At 42.9% G+C, this 22,349-nt stretch overlaps 1 protein-coding gene across 2 annotated transcripts; it reads right to left on the reverse strand.

The window, feature by feature from the left end:
• Window positions 1–4,437: 4,437 nt before the first annotated feature.
• Window positions 4,438–21,371, reverse strand: CRHBP (corticotropin releasing hormone binding protein). 2 transcript variants are annotated; one of them, XM_007975922.3, is made up of 7 exons: window positions 21,039–21,371; window positions 20,564–20,657; window positions 20,073–20,230; window positions 18,065–18,275; window positions 14,976–15,124; window positions 10,424–10,541; window positions 4,438–5,178 (listed from the first exon to the last, which is right to left on the reverse strand). In XM_007975922.3, exons 1-7 carry the CDS (start codon window positions 21,117–21,119, stop codon window positions 5,021–5,023), a joined length of 969 nt encoding a protein of 322 aa, XP_007974113.1. In that variant the 5' UTR covers window positions 21,120–21,371; the 3' UTR covers window positions 4,438–5,020. The 2 variants fall into 2 exon arrangements, with proteins under 2 accessions (XP_007974113.1, XP_072870766.1); XM_073014665.1 differs by lacking the exon at window positions 21,039–21,371 and having other exon boundaries at window positions 4,449–5,178; window positions 20,475–20,566.
• Window positions 21,372–22,349: the final 978 nt, after the last annotated feature.

Below are 22,349 nucleotides of genomic sequence, written 5' to 3' on the forward strand. Positions count from 1 at the left end.
ATTCAGTGTGAGAAGACTGGTATAAAACTAACTTTTATCTATTACTGAATCCAATAGCAGGAGTTATCCTGAAATCCTTAGATGCTCTTTAGGGGTTTGTGAACTCTCAGGTATTTGCATGGTATTTTTGTACCTATAGGGATTTTTTACTGGAAAACAATTTCCAGTTCCTGTCAGATTTTCAGAGAGGTCTAAGGATCACCGTTCTAAAATTATTTAAAGAGGCTCGGCGCGGTGGCTCACGCCTGTAATCCCAGCATTTTCGGAGGCCGAGGCGGGTGGATCACAAGGTCAGGAGATCGAGACCATCCTAGCTAACACAGTGAAACCCCGTCTCACTAAAAATACAAAAAATTAGCTGGGCACGGTGCCGGGCGCCTGTAGTCCGAGCTACCCAGAAGTCTGAGGCATGAGAATGGCGTGAACCTGGGAGGTAGAGCTTGCAGTGAGCCAAGGTCGCACCACTGCACTCCAGCCTGGACGACAGAGCAAGACTCCGTCTCAAAAAAGAAAAAAAAAAAAAAAGATTATTTAAAGAATGTGGAAAGGTTGCATATGGTTATATCAGTTAAAGCTTAGCGTTCATAAGATCAAAGATGTGCATTTGAGGTATTCATCTTTGGAAGAGTCAAGTCAGGCCTGTCTGGATAGTTGCAACAAAAACAGACAGAATAGCTAAGAATTGGATTTAGACAGGCCCGTTGTATGAAGTAAGATAATACTCAGTGCTATATATATTTATCTCACTGGCTTAACAAGATAAAAATCTATTTCTCACTCACACAAAGCCCAATGTGGATATGCATAGTCAATAGGCAGCCGTCCATGTGGTCATTCAGGGATCCAGGTTTCTTGCATCCTATGGCTCTGTTTTCCTATATGGCCTTGGAGTCCTCTGTTAAAGCCTCTGTGTCTAACAGACAGTAGATATGGGAAGAGAGAGAAGGTGTGGAGGATCACATGAAGGGGTGGATATCACATCTACCCACATTCTTTCTGTGATAATTCAGTCACGTTACCAAGCCTAACTGTAAGAGAGGTTGTAAAGTGAGTTCTGATGAACATATAGCATTTCTGCCCTACCCACTTAAATGAAGCAACAGTACCAGGGAGTAGTTGGAGGTAAAGAAGACATGCTGCTTTAGATACGAGAAGAAAGTCCCCTGTCATAGGCAGGTCAAGATATTCCATAGATGACAGGCTGGAAGACAGTGGCAGAAGAGGCAGGAATAGAGGAGGAGGTAGAAAAGGATCCAGAAGACTAGGTGCAGTGGCTTATGCCTATAATCCTAACACTTTGGGAAGCAGAGGTGGGTGGATCGCTTGAGCCCGGAAGTTTGAGACCAGCTTGGGCAACATTGTGAGACCCTGTCTCTATAATTTTTTTTTTTTTTTTTTTTTTTTTGAGACGGAGTCTCTCTCTATTGCTCAGGCTGGAGTGCAATGGCATGATCTCCGCTCATTGCAATCTCCGCCTCCCGGGTTCAGGTGATTCTCCTGCCTCAGCTTCCCAAGCAGCTGGGATTACAGGTGCCTGCCACTACGCCCGGCAAATTTTTGTATTTTTAGTAGAGACAGGTTTTCACCATGCTGACTAGGCTGGTCTCCAACTTCCAACCTCAGGTGATCCGCCCGCCTCGGCCTCCCAAAGTGCTGGGATTACAGGTGTGAGCCACTGCTCCCGGCCTATACATTTAAAAAAAAAATTAGCCACAGGTGGCATGCACCTGTAGCCCCAAATACTTGGGAGGCTGAGGTGGGAGATCGCTTGACCCCAGGAAGTCGAAGCTGCAGTTAGCTGTCACTGCACTCTAGCCTGCACAATAGAACAAGACCCTGTCTCAAAAGAAGAAAAAAGAGAAGCATCTAGAAAATTAGATGGTGACAGTGACATAAAACCTATGAGCAAAAATGCTCAGAATTTTAGGCATGGAGGCAGGAGGAATTTGGGAAATCAGTTACTGGTTGTAGAAAGCAGAGCCCTAGACACCTAATTGGTATTTAGAAAGACCTATAGGTAGGAGTAAGAGATAAAAGTAGGGCCAGACAAGAACTAACTACAATGAAATAACCAAGATCGAGAAGATTACAGAGATGGATAATGGGGCACAAGGGTAGATTGTCCAGACAATTTATGAGATGATTTGTTCACAACCAGAATGTCAGACAAGAGCTATTCAAATTCCTCTTGCCCAAGGTCAGGATTGGTCCTGGAGCAATGCAGCGCCTGCAGACAGGGGTGAGCTGTGAGAAGAGATGTGTGTGAATTAGATAAATCCTGACATGATCTATCCTCAAACATTAGCATTAGGGTGAGGATTAGGGCTGGGGTTACTACACTTCTCAGTGACAGACAACAACCTTAACTAACGCTAGCTTCCTCACACATGTCCTAGAATGAAACAATATAATTGAATTAGTGCAAATCCCTCAGTGCACAAAGCAAATGTCCCAATAAGAGTACAGAGGACCCAGAATGGCATATTTGCTTAGAAGAGACAAAAATAAAAATAAGTCAATACATGTGAGACACATGTCTTAAGCTTTAAATATATCTAACCATTTAATGTGGACAATAACCGTTTGAAGATGGTACCTTTATCCTTCTGTAAAGGTATTGTAAATTATCCAAATTTTACAGATTAAAAACTAAGGAATGGAGACTTACAAGTGACTTGCTCAAGTGACTGGTAGAGCTGGGATTCCAAGAGGATTGGCTGCAGACTCAATGGCCTTAACCACTACACTATACTTCCTGTCTTAGAAAGTCAAATAGTTTCATATAAACTTTTACTCGCTTGACGGATATGCCAGTGAAGACACAACCTATAAATCTCCCCCAGAGATTTCATTTACCATTTTGTTTCCAGAAAGCTGCCCCGTCCTTTTGGAATGTAGGTTAAGTAGTGGACAGTCCAAGAATAAGATGGGGACAGTTCACCAGGATGGCCATCCTCTCAAAGAATGTAAGCTTTTGTTCACCAACAAGCTTTGAAGTAAAGCATGTCACAAATGACCACAGAATGTCAGGGCTTAAGGACCACAGGAGCACCTGTCTTCCTGCAGAGAGGCTAATGAGCTTGCAAAATATCCCTTAGGAACAAAAGCAAGTTTTCCTAACTTTCATGGTGAGGTGTAACGAAAAGTGCATTTTACTCAGCATGAGGGAGTCATGAAGGTTAAGAGCCAGAAACTTCTGATGGTGATAAAAGTAACTTCCTTAATTCTTGGGTTGCTAGAGGGACTATCTTTTTTAAGAAAAGGGTTCAACCTCATACTTCATAGAATTTAGTTTCTATGAAATGAAGAATCCAATATTTTATATAACTAATCAAGAATTATAGTCATCCATCCATCCATCCATCCATCCATTCAAGCATTTATTCATTCATTTGCTAAAGTAGTCACTCTTTCCAAAATACCTCCTGAGCCAAAACTTATGCAAAATCCTAGGTATTTGAAACACTTCCAATCAGTTGGGGTTTTTTTTTTTTTGTTGTTGTTTTTCTGCCTGGTTTTCAGATGTTGTGAACAAACCCAATGTATAGGGTCCCAGTATATTTCAATGAATTTCATATTAAATATGTTTCAGGAACCATAATAAGGCCATTAATTATGGCATAGTTTGAAGCTTTCATCTACTAATCCAAAGTAAAGAGTTCACTTAAAAGAATTTTCTAGCCAGGCACAATGGCTCATGCCTGTAATCCCAGCACTTTGAGAGACCAAGGCTGGTAGATCACTTGAGATCAGGAGTTTGAGACCAGCTTGGCCAACATGATGAAACCCTGCCTCTATCAAAAATACAAAAATTAGCCAGGCATGGTGGCACACATGTAACCACAGCTACTTGGGAGGCTAAGGCAGGAGAATCGCTTAAACCCGGCAGGCGGAGGTTGCAGTGAGGTGAGATTACACTACTGTACTCCAGCCTAGGTGACAAAGCAAGACTCTGTCTCAAAAAAAGAAAAAAAAAATTCTTTGTAGCTTTGAACCTTGCTTTTTGCTCCAAGATGTCTTTTATATACTACACGCTCAGTTTTAAGCCAAACAGGGAACAAGGCTCAGTCAACAGTAAACTGCCTTCAGTATCAAAGAAGTACTCAGATTTCTGCAAATTGTGTCTATGAGAGTTGTAAGGTCCTTGCTGTCTTTGTAGAAATGTATATCGTGACAAAAACATGTATTATGAGGATAGTGGAAAATGAATCTCTGTACCTCGCTTCCCTGCCAGGGCCAGTTAGTGTTGCTTGTGCAAACGCTGCAATTCTACCTCTACTTTAAATCATTCTATTTCAATGGCCCAGAGTTCTTCTAGCTCTAAGAAGTCCAAAATGATTTAGTTCAGCATTTGGCTCTGCATCACATGATAACATTATTTTCTGATGGTAACAAGAAAGAGGACTACTCAGGAAAGCAAATAAAGCCCAACATCAAGGTGCCAACATTCTGAATACATTTATTCATGTTTGTATTTGTGGATGGAAAATTTTTTCCATGCTACAAAGTTTTGTTAAAAACAAGTTGCTACAAATCAATAAATAACTGCTATAACTATTATCTATTGTAACAGAATAATAAATAGAAAATAAACAGATGCAACTACTTTGCTACATACAAGACTTTTTCCTGTTATAAAACTAATAAAAGTGCTGCCGCTTTTCTTTCTTTTGAGTATTTTCCCTTGAGATACAATATTTTTATTGCACGTTGCTTTGTGCTTGTCTTACCAGTTTCAGGTTCGTAGCACATCAAAGAATTACAAACATTTCCATTTAGAACAATGATCCTACTAATCAGGTGCTTATTTTCTGCCATGTGTTCATTTACAGATTACAAACATAAAAGAAGCAAAGTACAAAAATTAATGCATATGTGTGTGTGTGTGCACGCGCACGCGCTCAAGGCTGGGAATACAGACTGGTATGAAAGGCTTTTAACTAGTTGTGCATCAAAATCATACACAATGGCCATTAAAAACTCACTTAGCTATCAGCATGTAAATCATTGGGTTGGTTATTCAAAGATCAGACAAACAGAATTGCCCGATACTGTTTCCATTTGGGTTTTCCAGCTCGTATGGTTCCAGCTGACGATACTCAAAAGTCACACGATTTATGTGTTTTCCACTGGAGACCATGCGCACCACAGTGTTGTCACAGCCAACTTTCATTTGGGCTATAATGGATGGAAAAGATAAAAGTTTCCCAGCAGGTTAGAAACCACACAGTCATCATTTAAACGATGGGATCACTTAAACACAATGAAAGCAAGGAGACGTATCTTCCTCTCAGGTACTCAAACTACGCATCTACTATCAGTTGAAATGTTTTTGTTTCATTTTTATTGTAACTTATAATTAGTTACAGAATAGTGTAATTGAATTCAGTCTTTCTACTCATGTGCAAGAACACTATTAGAAAAATAAAACTAGCTGGAAAGAGGAAAGATGTTTCCTCGGCCTTTTTTGCCTGCAAAGCCTGAGTGGTAAAGTCAGGCAAAGAAAATCAGTCTGGCGTGTGCACAGTTGTTTGGGTTCCGGGTTCGCAGTGGAAACAGTACTGCCCTCTAAGCACAGGTCGGAAATTTGCAGTGGCAATTTTTGTTTGTCACCAGATCTAGGGTTGCAAGGGGCATTTAGTGGGGGCTAGAGGATAGAATGTACTGTGGGACATTTATGTAGACCAAAAAAAAAAAAAAAAATGACCTGTTTATCATTTTCTGAATTTAAACAAAAACTCTGTTTTATACATAAACAAAAAGATCATTTGCATGGTATAGATATACACTGCACATACTAGTTTTTGTTCTATTATCCACTTACAACTTTTCTCTGATTTTTTCTGTACCACTTATATGAAATGGCTTCTCATATCCTTGCTTCTCTTAACTCCAATCTTATTCGGCCGGGCGCGGTGGCTCATGCCTGTAATCCCAGCACTTTGGGAGGCCGAGGTGGGGAGATCAGGAGGTCAGGAGTTTGAGACCAGGCTGGCCAACATAGTGAAACCCCGTCTCTACTAAAAATACAAAAATTAGCCGGGCATGGTGGTGTGCGCCTGTAGTCCCAGCTACTCAGGAGGCTGAGGCAGGAGAATTGCTTGAACCTGGGAGGTGGAGGTCATGGTGGGCCGAGATCACACCACTGTACCCCAGCCTGGGGAACAGAGTGAGACTCCATCTCAAACAAACAAACAAAAATCCAGTCTTATTCATTATTTGTATAAGATCTGACAACTTTTATATCTCTTCTGTATGGGTTATATACTGAAACTCATATTATTTTCATTAAGAATTCCTTTCCTTTTATTTATGTAGCCTCAAGCTGGTTCCTGAGGCAAGATTTATCTGCCAACAATAATTGTTTCTGCTGTTTTAGTTTTCTCAATCTTCCTTTTCCTCACTTTGTCTCTATAAGGTGTTTTTAAATTTTAAGAAATGCTATCATTGTCCTTGTGTAATGGGTACCACTCAAACACATACCTGGATTTAAATAAACAGTTCAACAGAGTTATTGAGATAAAAGACAATTTGATGATGTAATAAATAAAAGCCCTATAATTATTTTAATATAAGTACCAGGGAGTCTAGTTAAGCTTCTACCAGGAGGTCCAAATTTATTTCTCTTTTCCTTTCTTTTCTTTTTCAATTTCTTTTTTTTTCTTTTGTGGCAGGGTCTTGCTCTGTCATCCAGGCTGGAGTGCAGTGGTGCCATCTTGGCTCACTGCAACCTCTGCCTCCCAGGTTCAAGCGATTATTCTGCCTCAGCCTCCCCAGTAGCCAGGATTACAGTTGTGTGCCACCACACCGGGCTAATTTTTTAATTTGAATAGAGACGGGGTTTCACCATGTTAGCCAGGCTGGTCTCAAACTCCTGACCTCGAGTGATCTGCCTGCTTCAGCCTCCCAAAGTGTTGGGATTACAGGTGTGAGCCACCACACCCAGCCAAATTTATTTTTCATTAAACAATTTGGAGGCCATTCTTTTTCTGATCTTACTCTGGACTTTAATCTTTATAACATGTCCTATTTTCTTTACTTGAGTATTATTTATTATTTTGAACTAATTCCTAACAAAATCCAATGTAAAGGGCAGGGTCCCTAATAGTTCAACACTGAACAGCTCGGGAGAGGCTCATGGAAACATGATAAAGAAAGAAAAGAATTAAGGCAGCAGAACAGGGTCTGGAAGCAGGAAACTTGGGGTAATTCGTGCTGAATCAAGGAAAACCACCAAGGCCTGGTGGCAGGGCAACTGAGACCAATTTGTGCTGACTCCCCAAAGCTGGAGCAAAAGGAAAACACCTGGGTCTGGGGGCCGAGAACCTAAGGCCAATTAATGCAAACTTCCTAAAGCTGAACCAAAAGGAAAAACTGCATCTCCCCCAAGCCCGAGTAGTGAAGGATCAAAGGCTAGTCTCCCTACAACTCTCCCCTTCCACCACATCTCGCAAGGAAAGGGAGAGTGCCTTGGACTGGCCGTGGGCCAAGCATGGGCTATCTCTTCATCTGCATAGGGTGCCAATTCACCTCAGCCTTTAGCCACAAACCAAATCCTTCATCCAGAAAAGGGGTAATTGATAAGAACCTCAAAAGGCCAGGCGCAGTAGCTGATGCCTGTAATCCCAGCACTTTGGGAGGCTGAGGCAGGCAGATCACCTGAGGTCAGGAGTTCGAGACCAGCCTGACCAACGTGGAGAAACCCCATCTCTACTAAAAATACAAAATTAGCCAGGCGTAGTGGCACATGCCTGTAATCCCAGCTACTTGGGAGGCCAAGGCATGAGAATCGCTTGAACTCAAGAAGCAGAGGTTGCAGTGAGCCGAGATCGCACCATTGCACTCCAGCCTGGACAACAAGAGCGAAACTCCGTCTCAAAACAAAAGAAAGGAGTACTTGAAACCCAGAAAACTTTTGTAACCAGGCCCTTGAGCCACTTGCTAGGGTCCACTCCCACCCGGTGGAGTGCTTTGTCCCTTTAATAAATCCCCGCTTTGGCTACTTCATTCCTGTGTTTCATTCCTTTGTTACTTGGTGCGTTCTGTCCAATTCTTCGTTCAAAACACCAAGAACCTGGACAACTTACAATCAAGGCCCTCCTTCCAGTAATGGAATAAAGTCTGAAATGAACCAAACAGTGATATGATTAAAGCCTTAAAATGTCTTAAAAGTGGTTTCAGTTACCTAGGTAATATAGGCAAAAGTGGTTTTCCAGCTTTAGAATCACCTTTTTTGCCAATTCAAGTTATACCACTCAAGCAGAAAAATTACTTTGGCTTCAATTATCTAAATTTAAAGGCCTGATTGTTTTTTAATCCTTGTCTTACCGTTTAACCCAGCTGAGGTATATCTCCTCAAAGGTGCTCTCCAATCATGAGCAGAGAAGTAATTCAGTACCTCAGATCGTTCACCCAAAAGGCTGGAGAGGCCGAATGCACTGACAGTTTAAACCAGGGCTCAAGTGTCAATTAGCATTAGAGAATCCCCTAGTTTTCAGCAAAGTGGGATTTGAGAAATCTTTTGCCTTTACCTTGCTTGGAAAGCTTGCTTTGAGCCCACTCCTGCCTTAAATCTCATCTGAAACTTTTAGAATACACTATATCTGGGGGAGGGTAGACTGCATATCAGGCTTTAGTGCTGACTTTTGTATAATCCATCCTCTGGTATCCTCGGGAGATTGGTTCCAAGATGCTCCCCATCCCACAGATACCAAAATCCACAGATGTTCAAGTCCCTTATGTAAATGGCTACCTTTTACCTTTACCTATTTCCATGCAAACTACACACATCCTCCCGTATACTTTAAATCATCTGTAGATTACCTATAATACCTAATACAATGTAAAAGCTATGTAAATAGTTGTTACACTCTATTTTTTTTGTGGTTTTTTTTCCTGATTATTTCCTTTTTTATTTTATGGAGGTATGGTCTGTTGACCAGGATGGTCTCAAACTGTTGGGTTCAAGCGATCCTCCTGCCTCAAACTCCCAAAGTTCAGGAATTACACTGAATTTTTTTTTTTTTTTTAAAGACAGAATCTCTCTCTGTTACCCAGGCTGGAGTGCAGTGGCACAATCTCAGCTCACTGTAACCACCACTGCCCTGGTTCAAGCAATTCTGCTGCTTCAGCCTCCTAAGTAACTGAGACTACAGGTGTGCACCCCATGCCTGGCTAATTTTTTTGTATTTTTAGTAGAGATAGGGTTTCACCATATTGGCCACGCTGGTCTCGAACTCCTGACCTCAGGTAATCCGCCCGCTTTGGCCTCCCAAAGTGCTGTGATTACAGGCATGAGACACTGCACCCTGCCTACATTGACTATTTTCTATTTGCAATTGGTTGAATCCATGTATGGGGAACCCACAGTTAAGGAGAGCTGACTCGATGCTAATTCTATTTTAGAAATGTTTTGTACATCATCAACTCAGAGACAGAAAATACTGGTGGTGTGGCCTGGTTTTAATTATTACAGGTAACAGCTGATCAAGAGGACTGTCTGCTTTGCAGCATCATTGCCTAGCTGGTTAATGATCTGCAGTGACAGGAGAGGGAGGAGGCTACAGTCAGAATTAACCGAGATTAGAGACTGCTGTTCTTCTGTTTTGTCTCTTTAATGATAATCTAGGGCTCCTGTGTCGAAGTAAAGCTGTGGGAGTGACCTTTACAGTAATGTTTGATGACTCCTCTCCCCGCCTCCCCCAGACTTCATCGAGTTGTTTGGTCAGGAGGTCATGAAGTCCCATCCATCCTCACCTGACATGAGCATAATAAAGTGAAAATCCTCACTTGTCTCTGACATAGATCTGGTTCTATCTGGCATATGCTGTGCCAAATAAACCAGTCTTCTATTACTGGTGACCGCTTTTAGATTTCAGAATTTACCTCTGTGTTACACTGGCCTTTGAGAGGCTAGTTTAGCCGTTAAGAAGTTATAGACTTTTAGCAGTTCTAAGAATTTCTAATAAAGCTTAACACTTTGTTGTTTATTTACTATGAGTAACACACATACATACACATATATAAAAAACAGTTACTTCATTATTATCCTATCACTAATTGATGATACATCTACTATTTGAACCATAAGTGTTTCAGTTAGTAGATAAACTCTTTAGTCTCTAGAAAATGAAAGCAGGGACCCCCAAGAAAATGGAAAGAAAGCAGATTTTAAAAGCTTTGTCTTTTTCATAGTTTTACTTAAGGCCAACCTTTATTGCTTCACAGGTTTCTCTCCCAATGTCAGATATTTTGGTAAAGATACTGATGTTATACATAACCTCAAATCCTCATACTGGCTCAGTGTGAAAAATTGAAGATTTTTTTGGTGAAACTCACCTTCCAATGTAGAAAATATTGGGGGATAGATTATTTTTTTTTAATCTTGATAAGCACATACATAATAATCAAAGAAATACCTCACCCGGGCCATGAAAGGGGTAGCAGAGATCAGCTAAAGGTATCATCTTGGAAGGGTCCAATCCAGTTCCTCCCAGCAGCTCCACAAAGTCTCCTATTCCCTCACAACCTGCTGAGGATTTCTAAGAGAATAAAGTAGCAGAGAAAGACACATTTAAACCAATTACAGAAGTCAAACCATTTGACCAGCAGCGGGTCCATGAATTCATTCAATCAGCTCTCAACATCCTGGCAATACCGTTTAATTTAACATCTGGGACTCCGGAAATTAAAAGACATTTAAAAGAGAAAAAATCATAAAAATTGCTTTTCTAAATCAGTTGAGTAATCATTTTTTTTAGAAATGTGTGTACATGTTTTTTTCATTTTTTTTTAAGCTCAAGGACTGGAATGATAAAATGGAAATCTGTAAACTCCATATAAGATGTACGGAAATTGAACCAAAAAAATACTTTACTTTTCAAATCATTTGGACATACATACTGAATCACTTGAATTTCTTAATGCACGCAGTCACAGTTAAGCGAAGTCAAATACCTACATTTTATAAATAGGGCTTTCACATCCGTTTTTCCTTCACCTCATCTCTTCTTCTTTGTAAAGGAACTTTGTGTGCTATTGGAACACATCATTTCTACCAATAAGAATTTTGATTAATTATGAGTATATTAAAGAAATAATAAAACCCTGATTTGGGGCTCAAGTTAGCTACAGTTACCATGATCTTTCTCCTCTCAACTAAAACAAATTTATTTCAAGCTACTCAAAAGAATTCATTCTGAAGCTTTGTGTGGTCCACCATGATCACCTTCTCCTGCTTCCCTTCATTTTTTTTTTTTAAATTTTGTAGAGATGGGTCCTTGATATGTTGCCCAGGCCAGTCTTGAACTCCTAACCTCAAGGGATCCTCCTGCCTCGGACTCCCAAAATACTGGGATTACAGGCACGAGCCACCTCACTCAGTCTTTTCATCTTTTCCATACTGTCTTGTCCACAGCAATCCCCCTGCCTTACTTTCCAACACAAACGAAGCAACCACTCTCAGTCCCAAAAGTACTTTGAGCCCCCATCTGCCATGATCAGGGCAGTCTCACAAGTATCCCACCTATGCAGCCACATAAATTCAGTGCCTAGAAGGGCTCTATGCTTGGTTTAATGCTCTGCTGCAATCTAATAAACTTGTAATAAGGGCTCTCACATTTTCATTTGTACTGGTACCCACAATTTTGCCTGTGATCCTCTTCTTCATTGAAGTGTGCTCATTAAGAGATCTAGTAGTATGTGACAAGGTGCTCAGTATTTAACTAGATAGACCTTAACACATAGGAACCAAAATCTAAAATAGAGAACTTAAAACACACACACACACACACACACACACACACACACACACAAGCACACACATTCAGGCATTTAGAAGGGCACTGACAGGCATGGTGGCTCATGCCTGTAATTCCAGCCCTTTGGGAGGCCAAGGCAGGTGGATCATTTGAGTTCGAGACCAGCCTGGCCAACATGGTGAAACCCCATCTCCACTAAAAATACAAAAATGAGCCAAGTGCGGTGGCACACCTGTAGTCCCAGCTACTCGAGAAGCTGAGGTAGGCGGATCAATTGAACCTGGGAGGCAGAGGTTGCAGTGAGCCAAGATCACGTGCCACTGCACTCCAGCCTGGGCGACAGAGTGAGACTCCGTCTCAGAAAAAAAAAAAAAAAAAAAAAAAAGGGCATTGAAATACAACTGGAACTAAACAGCAAATTGGAAAATAACATAATGGCAACTGCTTCACTAATGATCAGGGGTAGGTGGGGATATCTATTTTTAAAGGGCCTACCTACTATGTGCTGGGTTTGATGCTTAGAGGCTTTGTATATAATTGCATCAAATGATGAAATAGAGGTTTAATTAGCCCCACTGTATACAGGGCTTCATGTTCTTGTACTGGGAGTGGAATAAGCAATTTATCAGTAAAGGGAAAAAACCTTAATTGCCTTTCCCTTGAGTAGAGGACGTCCAGGAGGAACATCTCTTAAGACTAAATTTTCCACTAGTTTTATAGGTTCCAAAATTCAGCAGGTGCTGTTACAGGGAAAAAGGCAGACTCAGGAGAGAGAAGTGGGAAATAAAAAAGCTAGAAAGAAATAGAAACTAAAGTGAAGGGGACAAAACAAAGAAACAAGAAAGTTAGGTGCACTTATTCCTTGCTGTTCAACGATTTTTCTCCCTTCTTTGCAAACCTCTCAGCTTTTCTTACAATGTTAGGAACTGAGTTATGTGGGGACCTCTGAAGTTCGGTTCCTCAACAGTGATTTCCTAAATTTCTTTGTTGAGGTTCTAAGCCACTACTATCTTTTGCCTAGCCCACAATAATGTACCAAAAAAGTACTTGGCCAGGAGCAGTGGCTCATGCCTGTAATCCCAGCACTTTGGGAGGCCGAGGCAGGCGGATCACAAGGTCAGGAGTTCGAGACCAGCCTGGCCGATATAGTGAAACTCTGTCTCTACTAAAAATACAAAAAAAAAACCTAGCCAGTTGTGGTGGCTCATGCTTGTAATCCCAGCTACTTGGGAGGCTGAGGCAGAAGAATTGCTTGAACCTGGGAGGTGGAGGTTGCAGTGAGTCGAGATTGCACCTCTGCACTCCAGCCTGGGTGACAGAGCAAGACTCCATCTCAAAAAAATAAAAATAAAAAAAAGAAGTACTTATATTCCTTGTACCAAATGTAAGATCCTCGCACCAACTCAATGTGCAAAATTGAAGGTTTTTTGGTTTTTTGTTTATTTTGGTGGAACTCATCTTCCAATACATAGAAATCTGGGCGGTTTAAGAAAATAATCTTGATAGATACATTAATAATAACTAAAGAAACATCTCACCGGGGCCATAAAAAGGGTGGTATGGCCCGACAGCCCATTCATTGCATGGAAGGCGCAGTGACATTTTAGACAGTGTACATCAGATCATGTTGCTTTCCTCCCTGAACCTCTTCAGTGGTTTACCGCTGCACTTAAAATAAACTTAAACTCCCTAATGTGGCCTGCAGGGCTCAGCACACTCTGGCCCTGCCCATCTCCCTGAAGCTGTCTTATGCCAATCTTCCTCTTCCTTCCATTTCTGGAATCCAGCAAGCCCATTCCTGCCTCTGAGCCTCTGCACTGTTCCCTCTGCTCCCTGTTCTCACAGCTGCTGGCTCCTTCTGATCTATCACTCAGGTCTCACTTCTCAAAAGGTTTCTTTCCTGACCACTTTATCACAAGTAGCCCCCTGCCTCTCCATCCACCCCCATGCTCCCAGTCACTGTCTACCACACTATTCTGCTGCATTTTCTGTGTAGCACTTACCACCATTTGAAACACATGGCAGTTTTGCCTGTCTCATCCCACTTGAATGCACGGTCCCTGTGAGCAGGACCTGTCTTGTTTATTGCTAATTTCCAGCATCTACAATAGTGCCTGGCACATGCTAAGCACTCAAAAAATATTTTTGAAAAAGCAGATGCCTAAAACACTGTAGGCTCTAAATTGTTTGGGAGGAAACACCAAGATTACCCCGATAGCCCCAATAACTAAAATTCAGATCTCCCAGTCTGTGCTCACACCTTTCATCTTCTATATTTTACATCAAAAATGACATACAAATATCGAGCCAGTAAGACTGTACCAAAGATACCCAAAAGTGTCCTTATCAAAGGACTATTCTTCCACTAAGAAAAAAGCAGGCACTAATCCATGAATTTAGGGCTTAAAGGAAATTGGATATACTCCTTTTTTCAGTCCTAGTTCTATTTATTTGGTTGTCACTAAAATCTGTCTGATTAGGAATTATGACTGCCTTTGATAGCAGCAAATACATGAGTTATCTTAACCTAGTCATGTGAGAAAGTAAAAGGAAATGAGGATGACTCAGAGGGAAAATGCTGCCAGTGCAAGAAAATGCGGTCAAACTCAGTATGAATTTTAAGGTCCATACAGAACTTTATTCGAAAATAAGTTGATAGGGATTATCCGCTAATATTTTTTAGGCAAAATGTATTGAGTTAAATGTCATGCCAAATACTTTTCAAAGCTTTACCGTATTTTGCAATCCAAAAATCCAATTTTGTATTTTATGCTACAGTTAGCACTCCTTCACAACACAGTTCTGTCAATGAGATACTTCCTTATGTCAAAAGAAAATTCCAATAATCAGAAAAACAGCTGTGTAGATGACTCACACTACGTTCTGCTAGGAGAGAATTTTTGTAAAAGAGGCAAGCACAAGAGAGTTCAATTGTAATTATATACCACAACTTTACCAATTGAAAACATTTCTTACATCACAAGGAAAGTATTCAAGTAGTCAGAAGGGGCACCTGAGTATGCAACTTGCCGCATAACTGAAATAGAAGAGGGGCTTAGTCAAAGCAGCTAGGGCAAACACGTGTGAGATTTAAGAGCTCATCAGAGCGACGTACTACGCCAATTTGCTAGTGTCCAGGTTTGCCCTGTATGATTGCTTCTGCTCTGATAAAGCTGTGGCCTTATCAAATGGTTAGGAAACAAGTAAACAACTCACCTTTAACTGAAGACCATTTACGTGTCCCAGGGTGAGATCAGATATTTTGATCACCACAGGATAAATTATGGAGAAGCTGCAGTTTCGATGCTGGTGTGGAACGACCAGGGTAAACTTTCCATTTGGAGTCTGAGAAATGACATTGCAGGCTTTGTAGAAAGGAAAAAAAAAAAAAAAATTCATGTTTCCATTACTTGGTTTGCTGGGTTTTTATAGACATTTACTGTATCTTATTCTAGGACTCCTGTTCATGATCTAGGGCCTTCTGCCCAGGAAGAGAGCATATATACCACAAAAACAATTTGGAGACAGAAAGGATTTGGGGAACAAAAACCATCAGTGACACGTGGATATTGTCAGGAGGCCCTGGGCTGTGAGGCGGCTTCTAATGTTAATCTTAGGGGGTTACCTTGTTTATAACAATCAAAAGACATAACTCAGCACCCAAACAAATACTAGCTGGTATTAGTTCTAGGAGCACTTGAGTTAACTAGAGTTCAGCTTAAAGCTAGGAGTGTGGAAAAATCAAGGCTTAATGGTGAGTCCAAAACTCAAACTCTATTTTTAAATAATAAAGCAAATAATTAATTTTAAGTATTTTCTTTTTCATTCTTATTTATTTTCCTTTTTAAAAAACTTTTTAATTTTTAATTAAAACTTTTTTATCTTCATTTTAAGACTGGGGGCCTAGGATGCAGCTCAGCAGCTTCACCATGGCCCCGGGCTTATTTTAAGTATTTTTCTTTTCTTTTTTTTTTTTTTTTTCTAAAGCGGAATCTTGCTCTGTCACCCTGGCTAGAATGCAGGGGTGCGATCTCAGCTCACTGCAACCTCCACCTCCCGGGTTCAAGTGATTCTCCTGCCTTGGCCTCCTGAGTAGCTGGGATTACAGACATGTGCCACAACATCCGGGTAATTTTTGTATTTTTAGTAGAGACAGGGTTTCACCACGTTGGCCAGGCTGGTCTCGAACTCCTGACCTCAAGTGGTCCACCTGCCTCGGCCTCCCAAAGTGTGGGATTACAGGAGTGTGCCCCCACGCCAGGCCTATTTTAAGTGTTTTTCTAATAGTGAGAAAATAGGCTGAGAAAAAAAATGAAAGACAGTAGTCTTAAGGCTGATAAATATTTGCTGCATGTTAAGTGATAAGTTAACTAAAAGGTGTATTTTTAATGTTTATTTTACTCCCAAGAACTTCTACAATTTTTTGTTTTATATCTCAAATCTAAATTTACAATACATTGGCCGGAAGTGGTGGCTCATGCCTGTAATCCCAGCACTTTGGGAGGCCGAGGCAGGTGGATCACGAGGTCAGGAGTTCATGACCAGCCTGGCCAAGATGGTGAAACCCCGTCTCTACTAAAAACACAAAAATTAGCTGGGCGTGGTGATGGGCGCCTGTAATCCCAGCTACTCGGGAGGCTGAGGCAGAGAATTGCTTGAACCCGGGAGGCAGAGGTTGCAGTGAGTCAAGATCGCACCACTGCACTCCAGCTTGGGTGACAGAGCAAGACTCTGCCTCAAATAAATAAATAAATAAATCTACAATACATTAATTAGTCTAGATATGAAACTAGAAGCATCAGAATTTGTACTTTTTTTTCTGATTACTGGATGAATCAACATTGATCAGAACAGATCAGAAACACCTCTTGCCTCCTTTTCATATTTTTAATTATACTTACTTTCAAAAAGAACTGAAATACCTTGGAAATATCTAGGAAGTTTCTTTTTTTAATATACTTTTAAAAAAGTTTTAATACAGACAGCGTCTCACTTTGTGGGCTAGCCTGATCTTGAACTCCTGGGCTCAAGTGATCCTCCTGCCTTGGCCTGTAATCCTGCTAGGATTACAGGCATGAGCCACTATGCCTGGCCCAGGAGGTTTCTGATTTCTAACTAAACAAAATATAGGGGAAACTCTTTATTTTGTCTTCTAGAATTATTCTATTGCAGTCCTCAGGAACACTCTTTTTGGGGGGCTTTTTCAAAAATTCTTTTGTTTTTTGAGAACTAGAAATCAAAAGATCAGTAGTACGTTATTCTTTGGCAGATTAGGCCCCATCTTTCAGCCACATGAAATGTTAATATTAATTCTATTGTATGCAAAAATGAGCGATATGTGTTCCTTTTCTAATTTTTTAAACAGATTTTTCTCTTAATGGGGAAAAAAACAATTAGCAGATGAGTAAACTCATTTTTTATTTTTATTTTTTGAGACGGAGTCTCACTCTGTCGCCCAGGGTGGAATGCAGTGGCATGATATCAGCTCATTGCAAGCCCTGCCTCCCAGGTTCACGCCATTCTCCTGCCTCAGCCTCCCGAGTAGCTGGGACTACAGGCGCCCACCACCACACCCGGCTAATTTTTTGTATTTTTAGTAGAGACAGGGTTTCACTGTGTTAGCCAGGATGGTCTCGATCTCCTGACCTCATGACCCACCTGCCTCGGCCTCCCAAAGTGCTGGGATTATAGCCATGAGCCACCGCCTGAGTAAACTCATTTTTATAAAGATAATATGCTTTAGGCCGGGGCTGCTCAGTTGTATAGCATAAGCTACATGTGTGTCCATCAGAAATGAACTAAATTAGAGTGGTGGGCTCAGAATCAGAAGGTAACATTGAGATGCTATAATCCAACCCTCTGGTCAGGGCATGATATCTGTTTACCACATTCAGGCACAGGCTGAAAGACATGGAGACTTTCAAGCCTGTGCCTGAATATCTCTAAGACTGCAACTTTATATCCGATCCCTCAAGCTTATCCTGGATTAGTGAAATGACTTGGAAGCTTAAAGCTTATCACTAAATGCATCGTAGAACCTGAGGAGCTCAGAGCAAGACTTTGGAGAAAAGATTGAATTGTATTCACCATAAATTAGTATACTACCTAACCTGGGAAATAAATTTAAAACTGTGATTTGATATTCATAGTAAAGAATAGAAACTATCCTTTAGGTCATTTCTAATTACAAAAATATTTCCATTCAAATCATTCCTCAGTTCAAATTTCTTTAAGTCTGTGCAATGATACTACTTTCAAAAAGCAGTCTGACTCCCAAGTTCTGCCTTTTGACTGAGAACACTTACGAAAGAGGTTGGGGTCTGTCTTTATGGTTAATGTGAATCCATTTCCTGGTTCACGGACTCGGAAGAAGATCATGGCCACATTCTGGGAAGATCTGATGCTCCTCCTGCTAAGACCAGTCTCACAGAAATCTATGTACCGCTCAGCTGTGGGGAGAGGATGATCCTGGGAACTGGGGAACTTCTCCCCCTTGAGAATCCAACCATCAAATACCTTTGGAAAAAAATACAGACATAGATGCTATCATTTCCATCAGCTCCTGAAGTCTGAAGAGAGTTGAAAAGGGGAAAAAAGTCATCCACCAATGGGCCTTCAGTCATAAGTGAGAATTGACAGTCCACACTCTGCCTGCTTGCTTTTCATTTGTATATATTGGACTGTGAGGGTTGTTTGCAAGTAATAGTATTAATCAATTTTTATAAGCCTTAAAGCTTCCAAAGTAAGTAAACTTCCTTATAATTTATCATTTCAACCACTTTGGTAAATAAAACCACAGCCAGTGTACATTTTTACCTTGGTCATATTTTCTACCTCTCACCTTCAGAAGAATCCCACAAAAGCATAATTTGGGTTTCGTGCAGCTTCTTTCTTTCCTCTAGTCATTGAAATGTGAACAAAATATCTTGAAAATAGATAGCAAGGCCGGGCGCGGTGGCTCAAGCCTGTAATCCCAGCACTTTGGGAGGCCGAGACAGGCGGATCACGAGGTCAGGAGATCGAGACCATCCTGGCTAACCCGGTGAAAACCCCGTCTCTACTAAAAACACAAAAAACTAGCCGGGAGAGGTGGCGGGCGCCTGTAGCCCCAGCTACAGCCTCGGGAGGCTGAGGCAGGAGAATGGCGTAAACCCGGGAGGCGGAGCTTGCAGTGAGCTGAGATCCGGCCACTGCACTCCAGCCTGGGCGATAGAGCGAGACTCCGAGACTCCGTCTCAAAAAAAAAAAAAAAAGAAAAGAAAAGAAAATAGATAGCAAAATTAAAAAATTGAGCAGCAACTTTACCTGCTAATGGCTATATACATACATTTTTCTCGTTTTTTAAATATCATCACATATTATTTTAAAATGTGAAGAACTGCTTCAACAGCCAGGCAATGATGGCTGGTATACTACCTGGGACATTTTTCCTTCACTTGTTAAAGTTCACAGTTGAACAAAGGGTCAGAGTCTATTGACTTGACCCTCAAAATCACCACAGGTCTCCAGTTTAATGAGTCCAATCTAGTCCACATTAGCAAAATTACCAACAACCCAGCTACAAATTATTTCTAACGCATGTGACAGGTTCCAAAATAATCCTACTTTGGAGATGTTAATCATGATTTTTTTAATTGGACAGTAGAGCTCCATCAGCCATCCCACTCTGCCCTGTTATACTTATGGAGTCTGACGACCGGAATCAGGGAGGCAGTGAGCTTGGGGGTCTTGTCCTCCCCTCCCACCTATCTCCATCTAGATGCCCCCTCGGCAACCAGTCCCCTCCTGCTCCAAAATCGGGTCACCGGCGCACTGAAGACAGCCTCTGTGCGCCGAGCGTGGACCAGCAGGAGCGAGGCGGGATCAGATGTGAGACGTGTGGGGCGGGCCTTCTAACCAAGACGGCCCGCTTGGTGGACCGCAGCGCTCGAGCTGTTGGTTTTTAATCATATTTCATCGGCCCCGGATTGCGTCGCAGCGTTCTGCGCTGCGAGTTCAAGTCTTTAGAAGTTCCCCGGGCCTCGAAAGCGCCTAGAAGGGAATGTAAACCATGGCAGCGTCCAGAGGCACCGACCGGAGCCCTACTGGATGTGTGTGGCACGAGGTCTTCGGGTAAGGGCGAGATTCTCGCCGTGTGGGGGTCCTCGAGCGCGCCTCTCCCACTCGGGCACCAGCGACGTGTCTAAGAATTGCCACCGGCTACCCACGCTCGGCAGCCCCACGCTGGTTGCAATGCCCCAGCCCTTTCCAACCCTCCCGTGCCGCCCCCCAACCCCCTCCCCCGGCTAGGCTGGCGGGCCGTGGGCGCCTCACCTTCAGGAAGTCGCCGCCCTGACAGTCGATGGAGACCTGGTCGTAGTGGATGGTGATGAACTCCTCGGGCTCGCCGATGAAGAAGGCGGCGCAGTGCAGCTGCGGCCGGTCGGCGGTGAAGGTGAACTGGCCCTGGAGGCTCAGCATGTCCAGGCACCCTGGGGGAGGAGGGCACGGGGCAATAAGTCCCGGGCTGCAGCCGCCGCGGCGCCAGCCTCGGGCGGCCCCTCTCCGCGCGCCCCATTCCCGGGCTCTGTAGCGCCCAGCGCTCCGATTTCCAGCCTCGGCTGCGCTGGGTTCCCGCGCCCGCGGCGCGCCACCTCCTTCCCCTCTTAGAGCGCCTCCGCGGACCGATCCTTAGCGAGGGGGCCGCGCCCCTGGCGGTTCCGGACAGCCCCTTACCCGAGATGCCCGCGAGCCCCCTGCCCTCCGCACAGAGTCCCAGCTTCCCCGCGTCCCGGGCGCCCGCGAGCCGGGCAGCCTCGACTCACGCAGAGCGCGGCGGTACGGCTGCTCCCCAGCCAGCTCCCGCTTCAGGTTGGCGCTGAAGAGCAGGAAAGGATCGTAGTCCGCCGCTTCCCGCAGCTGGCAAGGAACATGGGTCAGTCCGGAAAAGTTCAAGGGCTGGGGATAAAAAAGGGGGCCAGGAGCGGGGCACCCTCCCTGCCACTCAGCATAGCAAATAAAGAGAGAGGGATAATATTTTCTCGTGTCGGGAGAAGATGGGAAGGTCTTAGACCCTCTCCATCAGGCCAGGGCATCCCCAGCGGCCAGAGGCAGGCAGGCAGTCTGGGATGCTCAGAGGCAAGGAGGGAGAACAGGATAGGGGAAACCAGGGGCAAGAGAGCATCCAGCAGAGAGGGAAGAAACAGCCAACCCCAAAAGGCTGCGAGCAGAGGCAGCCTGCCTGCCGCCTAGGGCTAACACGCAAGGAAGGTGAGATGGATCAGTCCAGGGGCGGCTCACCTCTAGGTACCGGCTTTCCCCTCTTAGAGCCGTCAGGAAGATGAGAATGAAGTGACACTGAAGTTTGAAGTTGGGCGACATGCTGGCCTTGCCTCTGCAGCTGCTGTGCTCTGCTCCGGAGGTCCTGGGCTTTCCTTCCCACACCCTCGCGCAGACTGAGAGCTAGAAGCTGGTAGGGTCCCTTAGCTGGGTCTCTTTTATAGAGCAGTGGGGAGCGGAGGCTCTCTGCCCCTTAGCTGATCAGAGCTCAGTAACCATGGGTTACCCTGTCTCATTGACAAAGTACGTGGCGATGACGAGGGTCCAGCTCTCAGCCACAAATTTTCAGCGTGGCCCAGCATTATTCACCAAGAATGATTTCAGTCACTACAACTTAGTGCACTAAAGTGTTGGAGAATGAGGTGGAGACAAAGAATAAGGGAGGGCATTTTGTTGACCTGCCAAATGCTACATTATACTTTTCTGTGGGCATTCAGGGAATTTTCCATTTTGCAAATCAAAGTGACAAAGTTACATACATGCATAAAATACCCAAACACATACAGCCTATATTTTGCAGCCTCATCACATAACCTTGGATGAAACCATGCTAGAAATCGTCAAAGAATTTAGTATTCATGCGATTACTCATGCCTCTCAGTAAGAAACTTGAGGCATTTTCAGCTTTAAAGAGAGGTAGAACAGAAGCAAAAGTCTGATTTTGCAGAATATTGCAGTAATGCAATTATAAGCTTTCTTCCTGCCCCTTACTCTTTGCTTTATCCTGGTCCAGTTTCTCACAGGCATTTCTTTCATGGAAAACTAACTCTGGTGTCAGTGGACTTCTGGATTTTAGCTGAGCTCTGTCACTTGACCTGAATGTTTACATGATGTACACACTCCTAGACCAGGTAGCTGTAGCCATGACCTTTGCATCCATCTGAACCACTGGGAGATGAGATTAAGTCATTCCATTTCATGCATTCAAATACCTGGATTACTTTAACACTCTGGTAGAAAGAACTGCCAGGAAGCTTTATTGTAACTGCTCACCAGCAAATTTACAGGGCTAAAAAGATGACTTAGGGATCCAGAGATAAGTATAAGCTTATCTCTGCTTATCAGGAGAGAAGAGAATTTCTTCTTTGTGTCCAAAATTGTGGGAAACATGAGGACGATCCACTATTGGCTTTCCTACCCCTTTCCAGGCTCTGCACCAAGCACTGTTATTACAATTATTACAAATAGACCATAATACAGAGTTATAAAGGAAGGAATGGCTGTGTTTTCCATTTTAAAATACTCAAACAGTAATTATCCTGGCAGTGTCAG

The sequence above is a fragment of the Chlorocebus sabaeus genome, chromosome 4 (assembly GCF_047675955.1).
Source record: "Chlorocebus sabaeus isolate Y175 chromosome 4, mChlSab1.0.hap1, whole genome shotgun sequence".
In the NCBI taxonomy this organism is placed as follows: domain Eukaryota; kingdom Metazoa; phylum Chordata; class Mammalia; order Primates; family Cercopithecidae; genus Chlorocebus; species Chlorocebus sabaeus.

Coding starts and splice junctions, on each gene's coding strand:
- CRHBP (XM_007975922.3), bottom strand. CDS start 21,119: ATGTCGCCCAACTTCAAACTTCAGTGTCACTTCATTCTCATCTTCCTG. Junction 20,231..20,563: donor GCCGTACCGCCGCGCTCTGC/GTGAGTCGAGGC, acceptor CTCCTCCCCCAG/GGTGCCTGGACATGCTGAGC. Junction 18,276..20,072: donor AGGGCGGCGACTTCCTGAAG/GTGAGGCGCCCA, acceptor TTTTTTCCAAAG/GTATTTGATGGTTGGATTCT.